The sequence below is a fragment of the Empidonax traillii genome, unplaced genomic scaffold, assembly GCF_003031625.1.
Source record: "Empidonax traillii isolate 1590-97213 ecotype Southwest subspecies unplaced genomic scaffold, ASM303162v1 scaffold100:size1405979, whole genome shotgun sequence".
NCBI classification, from domain to species: domain Eukaryota; kingdom Metazoa; phylum Chordata; class Aves; order Passeriformes; family Tyrannidae; genus Empidonax; species Empidonax traillii.
In genome coordinates this window covers 628,648-643,362 of record NW_020955293.1, presented here as the reverse complement: position 1 = coordinate 643,362, position 14,715 = coordinate 628,648, and the positions used below count along the sequence as shown (strand labels likewise).

Sequence of the window (14,715 nt, the reverse complement as noted above, 5' to 3'; positions counted from 1 at the left end):
AATAAATAGTAGCTTAAATAAAAATAAAAATGAAATAAATAAAAAATAAAATTAAAATGTAGCTTAAATATTACATTGGGTTTTTTTTCTTTTTGCCACAAACCTTTTTTAATCCTCAAATTTGAGATATTTGAATCCTAGGTTAAATATAATTCCCATATGTTCCTTTCTGAAAGCAACAGTAAATTTCATCTATATAAAAACAGAAATTGTATTTCATTTCCAAGGCATGGAAATTCTGTAGTAGAACTGCATAATGTGAATTATACTTAAATTACATTTCTTTCCTTCAGAAAGATCAGTCTAAATTCTACTGATAGCCAATATGCTTTTGACACCTTTCACTGCAGTGTAGAATTTATTTTTTGGATTAGAGATAGGAAAACATTATTCTCGGAATTGCAAAGGTGTGGAAAAGGAATAATGCAACTTCAAACAAGCAGGAAAATCTGACTAATACCTAAGAGGAATAATAGAATCTTGGTGCATTGCTAGCTCAATTCACTAAGTTTGAACCCTTTTCAGAGTAGGCAGATCAGCTGCTACGTATTAAAGAAAGCAATGTTAATAGTAAGAATTATATATAGCTTTTGGATTGTAATTGTAATTGAGGTAATTTTTTAAAATTCATTAGCAAGATGATCTCATTTTTACAAATGTGAAAAGTATCACTCATAAAATTCTGTCAGGTTTCCACTGACCCAGGTGCTCATAATGTGTTAATTTACATGAGAGAAACAGCAGTGTGTGGAAATTGGCCAGCAGATAGGATTTAGTTATTTTTCATTAGCAGTTGGACTTTGATGAAGGGGAACAGAAAAGAGCTGTTTGACCTTTCAGTGCTTAAATTATTAAAGAGCAAATAGATTTGAGGTCTAGATGCTTGCAAATCTAATTTGTCTGTGGAGTAAGGATTAAAAGACATTTTGAGTTTGAAATTGCTCCATTCAACTTACTTCTTTCTTTAAAGTATCTGAGAATGAATAGATGGCAGGCATTTAAAATATATACAAAGAGTGGTGCATGTAGTATAACTAAACATGGATTTCGCCCAGGAAAAGGAGCATTTTAATGACGTATTTGTTTCTAAAGTATCTACAATCTTTAGCTTTATTCACTGAGTGAAAAATTAATAGAATCCTCATTGCAACCAGTACTGAAATAGGTCATATTGCCTCATCCAGTCTGAGGTCCCTCTTATATTCAATTCTGCTGCAATAAAAAAGGTAACAGTGCTCTCCTAAGGTGGCAGCCAGGTAACTTAGCTTACTACCCATCATACTTTAGTGAAACTGAGAGATTCTTATATTTGCTGCAGTATTAGGCAAGTGTACCCAGCTTCACTGCCTTGCAAGAATAGATGTTTACATCACCTTCTACTTTTTTTTCCCAATGCTCCATTTAAATTCTCAATTGGTATTTATTGTAGATTCACTGTAAATTAGTAGTTAGAGGAGGTAACATGCTGTTTCCAAAGTAGCTTGGAATCCGGGTTCTAAGCAACTGTTTTGTTCTAGAAAATTAATTTCTAAAATTGTGTCAAAAGTTGATTTGGAAGAGAAAAACAAGATTGTAATATAGATATTTTCTGGCTAGTTTTTTTTTACAAATCCGTTCTCACAGGATCAAAGAAAGATTGCTGTGTGTTGACCTTCATTTACTACTCAGGATGGAATTAATCAACTAATGAAAATCTTTCTGCTTGATATGAAGAATTCATTGCACAGAACTGCAAAATGTACAGACAGTGGCCTTCAAGTGGACCCTCAAGACATTTCTCTGTCTCCCGAGCTGTACTAAATTTATGCATTGTTAGATTTCTGCATGGGCTTCAGTACCAGATTTCAGCATTTAAGTTTAGGTGTCCGCTTATAAATGTCTACATGTGAGCTGAGCATTTAGTTATTATAGTCAATGGAGCCTGGGAAGCCATTAAGTTGACCTAAAAGTAGATACCCTCTGTCTGCTCAATTCTTTAGGATATGTAGATCTGTATATGTGTAGGTATCTTCATGAAGACAGTTAGATTTGAGTGTGTTAACATTAAACTAAAGATCCACTGTGGTGAAAGTCTACATCAGACAGAAGAAGAGGTATTTAAGCATTCTTAGTGTCAAATTTCTGGACATTTTTTGTCAGCATAGAAGGCAGCATCTCCTAGTGGAGATGCTAGATCTTAAAATCACAATCAACAGGGTCTATGGCACAGGGTCTGTAAGTCTGGTAAAAAGACAGTGAGGTTGAGAGATTTTTCTGCCTGTTGGTGATGTTTGACTACGAAGACTCTGCAAACTCAGCATTGTGGTGTCAGAGAATCATAGAATGGTTTGCATTGGAAGGGACCTTTAAAAGCCATCTAGCCTGACCCCCTGATGTGGGCAGGGACACCTTCCACTAGACCACATTACTTAAAGTCCCATTGATGGGACATCATTCAAGCACACAGCATTATCTAAACATGCACAGGCAGCTCCAGTGTAGGAGCAGTATGTTAGTCTGGTTGTGTGCTGAGTGGGTAAGGCTCGAGAGAGTGCAAGGGCTGGACAGCTGTATGCCAGCACCCAAAGGAGCTTGAGCCTAGCACAGCCCCAGCAGGTGCAGGAGCTCACTGTTTGTGAGCTGGGTTGATGACTGCACAAAGTCATCTCTGTTTCTAAACCAGATTGGCCTTCAGAAGGGGAATAGCCATAGCTGTGGTGATACGTCTAAGCCAATAAGCCCCGCTGAGACAATACTGAGACAGACATGCAGAGGCTCAGCCCAAGTGTCACTGTACTTTGGGCAGTCTTCTTCCTGAAGCTGCACCAGTGGTGGTTTAGATTGGACATAGGAAGAAATTCTTCACAGAAGGAGTTATTAGATATTGGAATGGGCTCCCCAGGGAGGTGATGGAATCACTGTCCCTGGACATGTTTAAGGAAAGGCCGGACTGTTAAAGGAAAAGGCTGGAAGTGGCACTCAGTGCCACGATCTAGTCGATATGGTGGTGTTAAATCATAGGTTGGACTCGATGATCTCAGAAGTCTTTTCCAACCTAATTGAGTCTGTGATTCTATAAACATAATCCTCTACCTACAGATGATGGAATGGGAATATGTCAGAAGACTGTGGATATTTCGTCTTTAAGAAACTTTAGCTACCCAGAGATTGCAGTTTTTTCTGAACTATCAACTTCAAAGATCATAAATTGTTATTGGATTTGGATGATGTGCAAGAATGTGGACACATTGCCACTTTATCTTCAATTATCTAGACTAACTTGCTTACTGGGATTCAAGATTCCAGGAGACAAATACTGATTAAGAATCACTGGTCCCCAGTGAAGCAATAAACTTGCAAACCAGTCCTCTTTAGAGACGTGGACTTCCCACTTCACAAATTTAAAAGCACTGACTCAGTCTTTTTCAGCAACTGCAAGGGTATAATGATTACAGTTTGCATATACAGCAGAAATTGCAATTTCTTTGTTCCTGCTTGAATGTCCACAGCACCTTTACAGTGGAGAGGGATGGACCATTCTCTGCGGGTCCCAGTACAGCAAAGACTGCAAGCGCAAACTGAATTGCTTTGCAGAATAGAGAAACACTTAAAAATATGGTTATCTGTTGAAGTGTGTAAAAGTTATTCTCTGAGTGAGAATAACTTCCATCAAAAAATGTTTTATTCTCACTCAGCCATAGTCAACATGCTACTGAAACTTCACTCTGTGCTTTTATAAATAGTTTAATGTCAGCAGTTAAGCAAGTGCTGTTCCCTGTCTCTTTGTAATTTATTTATTAATTTTTACTTAGTACTAATTTCATTTAATTTAGATAGGATAAACAGGATAGAGAATGGAACCTATAGCTTTATACTTATTTCGGTGAACAAAATAATACTTAATTCCACATTTTAGCACTAATTAAGCACACTTTTTCTGTACAAGAGTTTGAACAAGAAAATGTTATTTCATCCATTGTATGAAAAGCTGTGGTGTGTATGGCTCATTTTGTTTTTCCAAAAGAAACTGAATTTGTTTGAAAGTATATATCTATTCCAGAGATGTATACACCTCAATATCAAAATGACACTTTTTTCTTGTGTTCCTTGCGTTTAACAGTTCTTTTTTTTTCTCATTAATGTTGTATGGTGGTTTCAGAATGAGTTGACTCCCCATGTCTTAAAATAACCAGTGTGTTTCTTTTGTTCTTTGCTCTCTACATTCTTAGTGTCTATCAAATAGTTGTTGAAGAAGAACGCCCACGGAGGACCAAAAAGACAACTGAAATCCTGAAATGCTACCCAGTGCCCATTCATTTCCAGAATGCCTCGCTCTTGAATTCCCAGTACTACTTTGCTGCAGAGTTTCCAGCCAATGGTTTACAAGCTGCTCAACCTTTTACTATTGGTGATAACAAAACCTACAGTGGTTTCTGGAACACTCCTCTTCTTCCTCATAAGAGCTACAGCATCTATTTTCAAGCTGCTAGCAGAGCCAATGGGGTAAGTCTTGTGACAGGCATGATTTTGTACAGTATTTTTGTGTAAATAAATGATTGGCACCAACTAGCAAGATGCCCAATTTAGTTGCTAGTGAGAAAATGAAGTAACCGTGAAATTTAACACACTGAGCTTAAAAAATAACAGTTTTCCTTACACAATATTGCTTAGTGATTAAAGGTTACAGGAAAGAGGAGGGGAAAACAGCACATTTTGTCAGTAGTAAACAGGCAAAGTAGTATGTTAACATTCTGTCTTATTATCTAAAAGCTGTCCAGTGACTGTGTTTGACTGGCTTTTTCCTTCTTTTTTGGTTTGTTTTTGATATTTTGCTTTGAACAAGAGAATGTTATTATTTTTTTTGTTAAGTTTAAGCCAAACTTGATTATGGGTTTTAGCACATCTGTCTTGGAATGTCCAGTACTATTACCTTAGTTTCTAATGCCTTGAACTTTCATTTTCTCATTTGGTTGCCCTGATTGAATTAGAAACCACTTACTTTGTTCCCTTCTCCAAACAGTAAAAGAAAAAGAGATAGATGGAACTAAACCGAAAAGTGTGTAAAAGAATCTTCACAGATCATGTTTCATCAGACTAATTCTTCCTGGAATTGTTTTTCATTTCCTGGACAGAGCCCTTCAATTCTTGATAAGCTTTGGCTGTCTGTGCTGACAGCCTGGAAATGTTTTCTGCCAGAAACCATAATGGTCTCTCTTTCACAGTGCACTGATGGTGCAGAAATGTGAAACACCATTGATTATTTTTTCTTTCCGAAACTATCTCCCATGATGCCTTAAACTATACTATCTGTAAGAAAAAGAAAAATCTCCAAAAGTCATTATGTTACCAAAGTTAAAAAGCTGAACACTTGCCTGTGCTCTTGTGAGTATCTTTCACATATTTTTACTTTAAGAGGAATCTTAAGTGAAATGTTTATGTGGCATACCCAAGCAGTGTTTGTCCATATTATGAAATCACATTGGAGTTACCTAATAAGCAGTTAAGTATGTAATGAGGCACATTCTTCTCTGACATTTTATCAGTACATTTAAGAATAGAATCGTGGATGATTTTCTCTGCTTAGAAACACAAGGTGTGACCTTTTTCCTCTTTATTTAACACAGGAAACCAAAATCGACTGCGTCAGGGTAGCCACAAAAGGTATGTTCATATTATGTCATGTGTTCTGTACTTCAGCTTGCTGACCTTCTCCTCACATGGTCCTTGCAACCCTCCAGAAGAGATTATATTGCTCAAAGGCATCACTATTACAAACCTATTACAGAATTTTCATAGAATCATTTGCATTTCTAGCTGAGATTTAGGAAATTTGTTTGTTTGTTTGTTTGTTTGTTTGTTTTAATAATAAATGCATTACTTATTTTTGAACACAGTTTTAAAAATATATTCTGTGGGTTTTTATATGATCTCACAATAAATATTTTTGACTTTTATATATATAGTAGAGTTTTAAAGTTGCCAATTGCAGAGTGCATACTAGCTGCTTATCTATCCGTAGTGCAAAATTACGCCTTACTCATAAGCAATTGTGTTATCTTAATTGCTTTATAAAAGAAAAGCAGAGGATACATGTTCTTCATTTTCATGGTACAGATCATCTGTATTTATTTGACTGTCAGCACATGATACTGCTATTAGTGAAATAAGTTTGTATAACTGAGAGAGTGGTAGAGTTTTTATCCCCAAACAAGGAAAGAAAAACATAGTGCTGACCTGTTTATCTGTGGGGTCTAGATCCGTCTGTGATTATCTTTGTAGTCTCACCTTTGTAGTACTTCTAGCTGGTGGCAACTTCAAAATCTGAAAAAGAAGTGATGGCATAGTGCAATTATTTGGAGATTGTAACAGAGGAAAAGGGAAGAAGTTGCTGCTGTGAGTAGGAACTGGTAATACCACCTTGCAATTTGGGCACCTGGCCAAGAGTATGAAAAGAAAAATGCTTCCTCCCTATAGCACTGTATCATACCGCTGTATTTTGAAGGTGATTATGCTTGTTTCAGGGACTGTCCCTAATGCAGCTGATCCCACTGTGATTTCCTTTACATGCAGACTCCACAATTCCACCACCACCACTAAGTCTCTAAATGGGATGGATGAGAATCTCATCAGTTAAAAGTATCAGTAATGTTAGCATGCAAGTTGCTCCCGTTGAAAGGCTGGATCCTCCCTGATGTGACAAATACATTTTTATGTCTCTTTGAACTGATTCCTGTCTTTTTTCCAAGCCAAAGGAATTAGTCATGATTTTAATTTGCTAACTGACTGCTTACTAAAACATAGAAAATACCTGAACTAAACTCCAGTATAATATAGATGAGAGATTAATTCCAGATTCAAGTGAAATCCTATGTTGTTATTTTTGAGTAGTTTCAGAGATACCAGGAGTGGACTATGATGCCTCGGAAATCATAATAGATGATTAGAGGAATGGATTTTAAATTATTTGAAGATTTGTATTCATAATCACTAATGGATGTTCAACTATTCAAATTACTTGACTGACTGAAAATTCTTACTATCTCATTTGAGAAGTGAGGGTAACTTTGTGGATTGGAATAGCTCCCATAGCAACGAGCTACTTTGAGCTAACCCGTTTGGCAATGCAGATGTGAGAAATGCAGCTTTTATTTTAAACAGATCTCCCTACCTTTCTGTTTTGAAAACATGTTTTGTAATCTTTCATAATACCTTTGTGAAGCCTGTAAAATAATGGGAGAGGTTGTTGTGAGGACTTTGAAACGGGGTCCCTGGTACAAAACTTTCTTGGGGGGCTTCTGTAAAGCACTGATTTCCCTTCTTATCAAGTGAATGTTTATATTATACTTTTAATCTGTATTAATCAAAAAAATTAAATGAAGACCATGACATATTTTAATATGTTAATAATAATACCTGTGTAAGCAGATGTTTTCCCTTCAGATCTAACAGAGATACTTAAGAGAAAAGCAGAATTCTGTGCTCTCTTTGGACTTCCCACATTTGGACTACAAAAAGATCACGAAAATGCTTTATGTCTATAGATCAGAAGTCACCACACCTGCATTGGGACAAGACAGAAAATTGTCTTCTCCCATTCAGCTCTCTTTCTTTCCACCCCCACCCCCAAACAGCTAAGTGTAACATTCATATTGTCTGTTACCCAGTAAGCAAAGGCTGCTCTGATGGCTTTCTGTGTCAGATTTCTTACAGGCTTGCACCAGTTTCCACCAAGCTTTGTGACTACAGTGTAGCTAGTAGACAGTAAGCTACTTAAGCTCTATGTGCTTGTTAGGTCCCTCTATTTATGCACTGTAGTGCTTCTTACAAATAAGATTGTGAACGCTCTCCAGTACAACATCTGGTTTTCATATATTAGCGTTTCTGAAATCTTTATATTCTAGCCTTCTCTTATCTTCAGAAGTTCAAGTTTGATGGTTTTTAAAGCTAGAGGAAGTGCTTTAGACCATTCATGTATAAAACTGGTGAAATCTTCTTTTAAATGAAGGTCTGATCCTGAAATTATCTACAGCCTTGTGTAGGGCATTGGAATTAGTGGGTGTGCTCTAGAATTTCATATGAATGTTGGAAATCTTATGCTTTTAGGCCTTAATCAAGTCAGTTATGTACCTAATTTGGAGCACAAAGAATAATCCTCCTGACTATATTGCAACTATTCTGTCGTAAAGTAGACATATCCAGTATTTTACTGGATAAAGGCCTTTGCCATAAAATATGAGCTGCGAAATAAACTTGGTAGTGTAGCTAACTGTCTGCTTTTTCCTTGAAATTTTTTGCAATTCCATTCTTGTGGAATTTGATGATTGCACCAAGTGCATTGGTAACCATTCCTGGGATCAAGGACACCTAAGACAACCTCGGAGCTGCTCCACTGAGCCAGCTGAGATTGGCCAAGCCACCTCGTTGTCTGTACTAAGGATATGTGGTTAGCCTGTTTGAACTCTGCCCTCAGGACAAATATGGCAGTTCAGAACATGTCATGAGCATAGCTGTATCACTTGCTAGCTGTATTTCCTTTAATTATCTCACCTCCAGATAGTAAATTTGTTGGTGTCCTTTAAGACTTTCATAAGATCACTGAGATTCAGTTTTATCACTGAGTCATGCAGTGTTCATTCTGTGTCCCACCACAAGCTTTTTATTTTTTTGTTAAAAATAAATAAGTGTAGCATAGAGAGTGGTTTTGCTCCAGATCCAGCAGAGCTGTCCTGTACCTTGAGTACACTTTCCCCTCAAGTTGATGTCAACAGAAATAATGCGTATGCTTTACTGGTGACACTAAACCGTGTTGCTGTATCAGAGACAAAGTGCACCAGACATCAATTATCATATTGACAGGCTTCTGAGAAGAGTATAGCCTATCTCTAAAAAAGTACAGCTTAATTCTACTGGATCAAATGCATGTCTAGGGTCAGTAGCTAGACAATTCTTTCTCATTCCATCAAGTATATTTTAAGCAATCTCAATTTGTACCCTTTTAAAAAATGCTCTTGTTTTATGACCATTACATCTTTGCAAATGAAACCTCTGTTGAATGTGTTCTTTTAGAGATCATATAAAAATCCTAATTGCAATGACTGCAAGTGTAATGTAGGATGAAAATATTGGGTTTTGTAGAGCTGAAAGTTCTCCTTCTGCTTCTTCTGAAGTCAGAGGAAGCCTTTGCCAATGACATTGTTAGGAGAAGGATCAGACAGCATATTCTTGTGATGTGGAGTCTTCTGATCTTAGTTTTCTATAGAGAAAGGCTTCTAGGACCTCTGAGACTACTTGGTGTATACACAAATGTGGAGACTGCAGAGTTTCCACTCCCATTATTTTTGACAAGATAATTAAACAAACAAACAAACAAAAATCAGGAAGAACTTTTTTGTACCAGTGGTAATAAAGGTTGTCATATATTGCTTGAAATATGACTTTCATATACCTACTCTTTTTTCAAGCTAAATGACTGTAAAATCTCAGCAGACAAAGTTGAAAACATTCCAAAACTCCTCCAAGTTTATTACTATCAACTTTGGGGTGGTTTGTGATTTATATTAAGACTATATTTCCTGATATGACTTACAGCACTGTCTGGATAGAAACATCTTGATTATCTCCTAGGAATCCAGTTCTCGAGAGGGACACATCATTGTTTTAATTTTGCAATATTGGAAGCCTTTCATTAATTATGAGAGAGAAAAGGATATTATAATATTTTAAATCCAATAGCAACAGAGCTCTAGAAGCTACTATCAACACTGCATTTCAGTGTTGCAGAGGGATATTTCAAAATATTATGCAGCAGCAGTTTTGAGTTTAATTGTCTGCAGATGGTAGATGATCTATTTTCCTCACTCGTTGCCACATTTCTAATAGCACCCAGGCTGTTCTATGTAAATGAGTGATCTTTCATATAATTTTGTCCTTAATTTTCCAATATTTTTTCTTTGCATCATTCTCCAGCTGCATCATGTTGGATCTGACCTTTTAATTTTTTTTATATTCCTTAATATATATGTATCAGAGTGTGCTTAACCATTTAGAGGCAATCACAGAACTGCTGGAAAATGAACAAATAAGAGATTTTATTAATGTGAGTCGTGGTAATAGTTATCTGTAGCAGACAGTGATTGTTACAGCTCTGTCAGAAAAGTCTGAATACTTCAGGCACATAAACAGTTCAGGGTTTTCAGCTTTTTCTTGTCTTAGTGGTAAAACTCAGACCTCAGACTGTTACATACACACCTAATTAAAAGCTTGCCGCCTCTAAGTGGTCATTCTCTGTGTGCTGAACGTTAAGTATTTGTGTAGTTTGTGCACTTTCCCAACAACAACCCAAGTGGATATAAGAAAAATTAATCTTAACTAGCTCAAAAATACTTTACATAAACATTATCTTAAAAGAATTGTAGGAGAAATGTAGTAATATGAAATAGGAAAATAAAAAGTGAAACCAATTCAGGTTACCTAGAGAAGTTCATACTAATCTGAATAAGCAGTTAGCTTTCACTTAGAAAACCCAGTGCTGTAACTAGCAGACCCAAAGAGTCTCCAGTCCCCTCAAATGCATTATATGTAAATAATGTGCTTTGAGTCCTCTTCCTTAATAAAGGTCACATACAAAAGCTTATTAATTTGCAGAATAACCAAACTAACAACTGAAGATGAAAACTTACGGGAACTTTTTTGTTTTTTATTTGTAAGAAGTTCAGACAATTAACTGCTGACCAAGATTCTTCTTGCTGGCATAGCTTCAGTCTGGCTTTTTTTTCCCTCATGCATGCTGACCTGGAAATCTTCCTTTGCCTTAGCTGCGATAATCGTGACTCAGCTTACAACACCATACATTCGCATCGCCCCTGCTGCAGGCGACGACCAACTAACAGGTCAGATGTTCAAGTACAGACAAGTCATCATGCGCATTTTGTCTCATTTTCTTTGGCTCCCCTTCCCTGACAGTTTCCTCTTTCTCTGCTCATAAACAGTTTTCTGTGTTAAAAGTTTCTTTTTGTTTACAAGTTTTTCCTCAGCTCCATTAAATATAAAGTGGTTCGCTTGGCACCAAGACTTACACACACATCCCTGTACGTACAACTCCGCTGCATGTGCCCATTATGTGTGTGACCTGTGGAATGTTCCTTTAAGCCTGATGTTGTAAAGAGATCTAGTCTTGCTCCATCTGGAAATTAAATGACAGTTTGAATATAGATATATATCTGTGTACCTGTTTATTTTTTTCTGTGTTATTAGATCAAGACACTAGAATTTCTAAATAATTTAGGCTCAAGAGTTGCATGTGCAAGTTAGGACAAAGATCTAGCGTTAGTGGATTAGGGTTTTTTTCTGTATGATTTTGGGAAGATCATATTTTCTGGCAACATTTCAATATGGAAGATATTAAAATAAATAAAATAGATTCCTTTTTAATTATGTCATACATGAGTTCTAGGATTAAAATAAAATAAACTAGCATGTGACATATGAGAATGAGCAGGACTTAAGGGTTCAAAATCTAATTGTCAAAGTAAACTCAGTATGCAAGGGAAACCATTATTAGCCTGTATGTGACTTGAAGGATGATTCAGAATACTAGAAAATCTTTGTAAACTTGGGGAAAATATTCCTTTTGCCAGAAAATAAACACCTGCATAAAAATTTTCAGGGATTTGCAAATATTTTTATTTTCAAGCAGAAGCCAAGAGCATTAAAAACTTTAGAATCTGAGGTGAGTGTAATGAAATGTGTAATGGGGGAAGTTAGACCTTGTCCATCAGCATTTAGCATCTGATAAAATAATTGCCTTTTCAAGAACGCTGGCATAGCTCCTTGGGAAGCACATGTATGTTGCTACCAGGGTGTCTAGGAAATCAGGATGAGTTCAGATGCCTAGCATCTGGATACTGCTGTAGACAATAACAGGGAGTTAAATGATTCAGTTTAAGATAAGAGGATTAGTGGCATGTCTTCTATAGCTGTTAATTCTGGAGTATGTGTTGTAATAACAAGTGTGATAATAACAAGAGTGATCCATAATGCCCACGTTGCCTTGTCAATCAAGACAGGTATGTTGCATGTATATTTGTGTTAGGTAATAATATATGAACTAACCAGAATAGCATATTTGGATGATGCCAGGAAGTACTAGTTTGCTCTTGTTAGAGCTGCTTGTCAGAAACTGTGTCCGCACACACTTCTATATCTCAATTAATTTTTTTACTTGACAATTCGAAAAAAGCATTGAAGAGACAAGATCTCTTCCATATTCTTGAATTTCAGCAGGTTTTGATTTCTTCATCACAAGGTTCAGATGAGCCTATATATTTTACAATGTGGAGAATTAAATGTTTTTCTTCTCCTGTTTTCTTGTTTTATTTGTTTCAATGCAAAACTGGGTAGCCATATGAAACACTGGAGAGATGCCTGTTCCACAGGAAGAAGAGGGCTAGAATAATTTAACAGTGAGAGAGCAGAGACACAGCTAGCATAGAATAGCTGACAAAGTATTTATTTGGTTGTTTTGGCATTGGCAGTCTGTGACTTTTGCTTGCTTTTTATTAAAAATAAGAAAAAAACAGAAGTTCTACTAGAATCTAATTTTATAGTGAAAAAGAAAGTATCAAATGATAGCTGTTAACAGCATTTATGGCTACTTATGAAATGTGTTAGAAAACCTTCAAAATCCCCTCATAAGTTCCCATCCCATTCTCATGTTTGAAAGACTGTGTGCTCAAAAGGAAAGAAGCATCTTCCTCGTTTTCCTTTGCCACAACTGCAGTAAGGATTGAAGAAACCTCACCCAGCCCACATCGTTGTCCCATGATAGCAACAAGGCAGGCTTTTTCAGCAGAACAGCCTTACAACAGTACAGCAGTAGTGGGATCTGCAGTATCCATGAGAAACCCAAAGGTTTCCTGAAAGGAGGTTTACAGAAGCTGGACTGCACATGAAGGAGCAGGGAGCGCTGCATACTCTCCCCACATTTTTCTCCTATGAATTCCAAGACTGTGGAAAGGATTTGCATGTAAAAGAACTTCGTCGTGCAGAAAGGATAGGATTGTTGCTAACTCTAGTTACCACAAGCCCTACACCTTTAACTGTTAAATAGTGTCACTTAGCATTTTCTGTTCAGTGCCTTTTCCTCATTTCTTTGCTCAGAACCGAAGTAATTACATTTGAGATCAAGAAATTACTTTTGTCTTTTAGCATTTGAGGAGACACATAACTGGCAGTGGGGAGGTCAAGGTTGGCATTTTCGGGTTTTTTTAAGTGGGAAGTTGATGCTTCTTGCATAATGAAAATTTAAAATCTTGGCTGCATTCCTGAATATCGTTACCAATTTTGAAAGGTCTTTCTCTTCAGAAATATCATGATAATACAGCTCAGCTTTCAAACCAGTTCTACTTCCACCCATTTCCTCCACCCTCATCATCAACTTGTCTCTTAGGGATGCAGTTTATAAACAATGCATTGTTAATTTCTGTTTGTCCATTCTTTCTCATTTCCTTTTTCATATAAAAATAATACGTCTTCCATTTATAGGATTACCTGCTAGTTGCCCTAAATACCTTGACAGCCACCCATTGCTTTACCCATTGCTACAGCCTTTGCAACCTGTAGAAAACAGAACTTCTCCTTGCAGTTGCACTTAAATACCTACAGTGTAGTTGTCCTGGAGTTACAGCATAACATGCTGTAAAGGCAGCTGTGTGATTTTTACTCTTAGAGGCCAAAATAGGGAAATTAGTGTTTTTAGTAAGAGCGAATACATTATTATCACTGATTCAATAACTTAGTAACTAAGGAATTCAAATTTGGGGGATAGTGTTTAACTTTCAGTGTTATCCTTACAAAAAAAGCAACTAACTTGAAATCCACTCAATTGATCCTATCCGCCAACAGACAGGGAGAATATCAAACTGTCTAACACCTGTCAGCCAGGAGAAAACACTGTATACATGAAGCATAATAGTCCTCATGATAGTGTCTCTGTGTTTTCATAAACAAATACTGTTTAACACTACAGCTGAAATCATGTAGAAGGTTATCAAAAGACTTACACATATGTATGTCACTGTATGATTTTAACTTTAAAGTTGAATAACGAAACCACGTTTTTGAGTAAGACTGAAATCCTTTGCAGTTTGCTTCACTGTTTTGTAAGAGACGCTTCATGTAATAGGTTTAAATTGGCCATATTTGGTATTCACTTGGCCCTCATGTATTTTGTCTGCATTCTGATAAAATAGCATGCTTGGAATTATGATTAGGGTGTTCATTCTTTCACACATTTTCTTAATTGTTGAAATATGTCTGAGCTACTTATATTTAAATTAAAGTATTTCCATTTGTGATTTAGCGGAGCAGCCACTACTCTACTAGATGTTATTAAGACTGATTTCTGTAGAATGCCCTTTTTACTACCCATTGTTAATTGCACATGCAGCTGGAAGAGAGAGCTCTGTATTGTACAGTCTTCATAGATTAAATTCTTGGTACAAATCAGATGCAACAAGATACGTCAGAAGTTTTGTAGAATAACTGATACTTAAGAATTAGAGAGTTGGTTTTGGTTGTTGTTTTTTTTTTAACAGATAGTGGCAAAAGCTTAAAAATTAAGTGATTTTTACTCTGCAAACCTTAAGGTCTAAATGAGCAACATATTTTATAAACATGTTAAAGGTGGTCGTAAAATAGTCCCAGTTGGCTTATTCTACCTTATGAAGTTAGCAACAT

At 36.4% G+C, this 14,715-nt stretch overlaps 1 protein-coding gene across 10 annotated transcripts in view; it reads left to right on the top strand.

The window, feature by feature from the left end:
• PTPRM (protein tyrosine phosphatase, receptor type M) overlaps positions 1-14,715 on the top strand; it is a 455,758-nt gene that overhangs the window by 270,154 nt on the left and 170,889 nt on the right. For 6 of the 10 annotated variants that reach the window (XM_027882059.1, XM_027882057.1, XM_027882062.1 and 3 more), the window contains exons 12-14: positions 4,209-4,482; positions 5,604-5,640; positions 10,794-10,868. In XM_027882059.1, coding sequence (XP_027737860.1) covers positions 4,209-4,482; positions 5,604-5,640; positions 10,794-10,868 — 386 coding nt within the window. The remainder of the gene's footprint in view (positions 1-4,208; positions 4,483-5,603; positions 5,641-10,793; positions 10,869-14,715) is intronic. The other 4 variants (XM_027882060.1, XM_027882064.1, XM_027882063.1 and 1 more) reach the window with 1 other exon arrangement.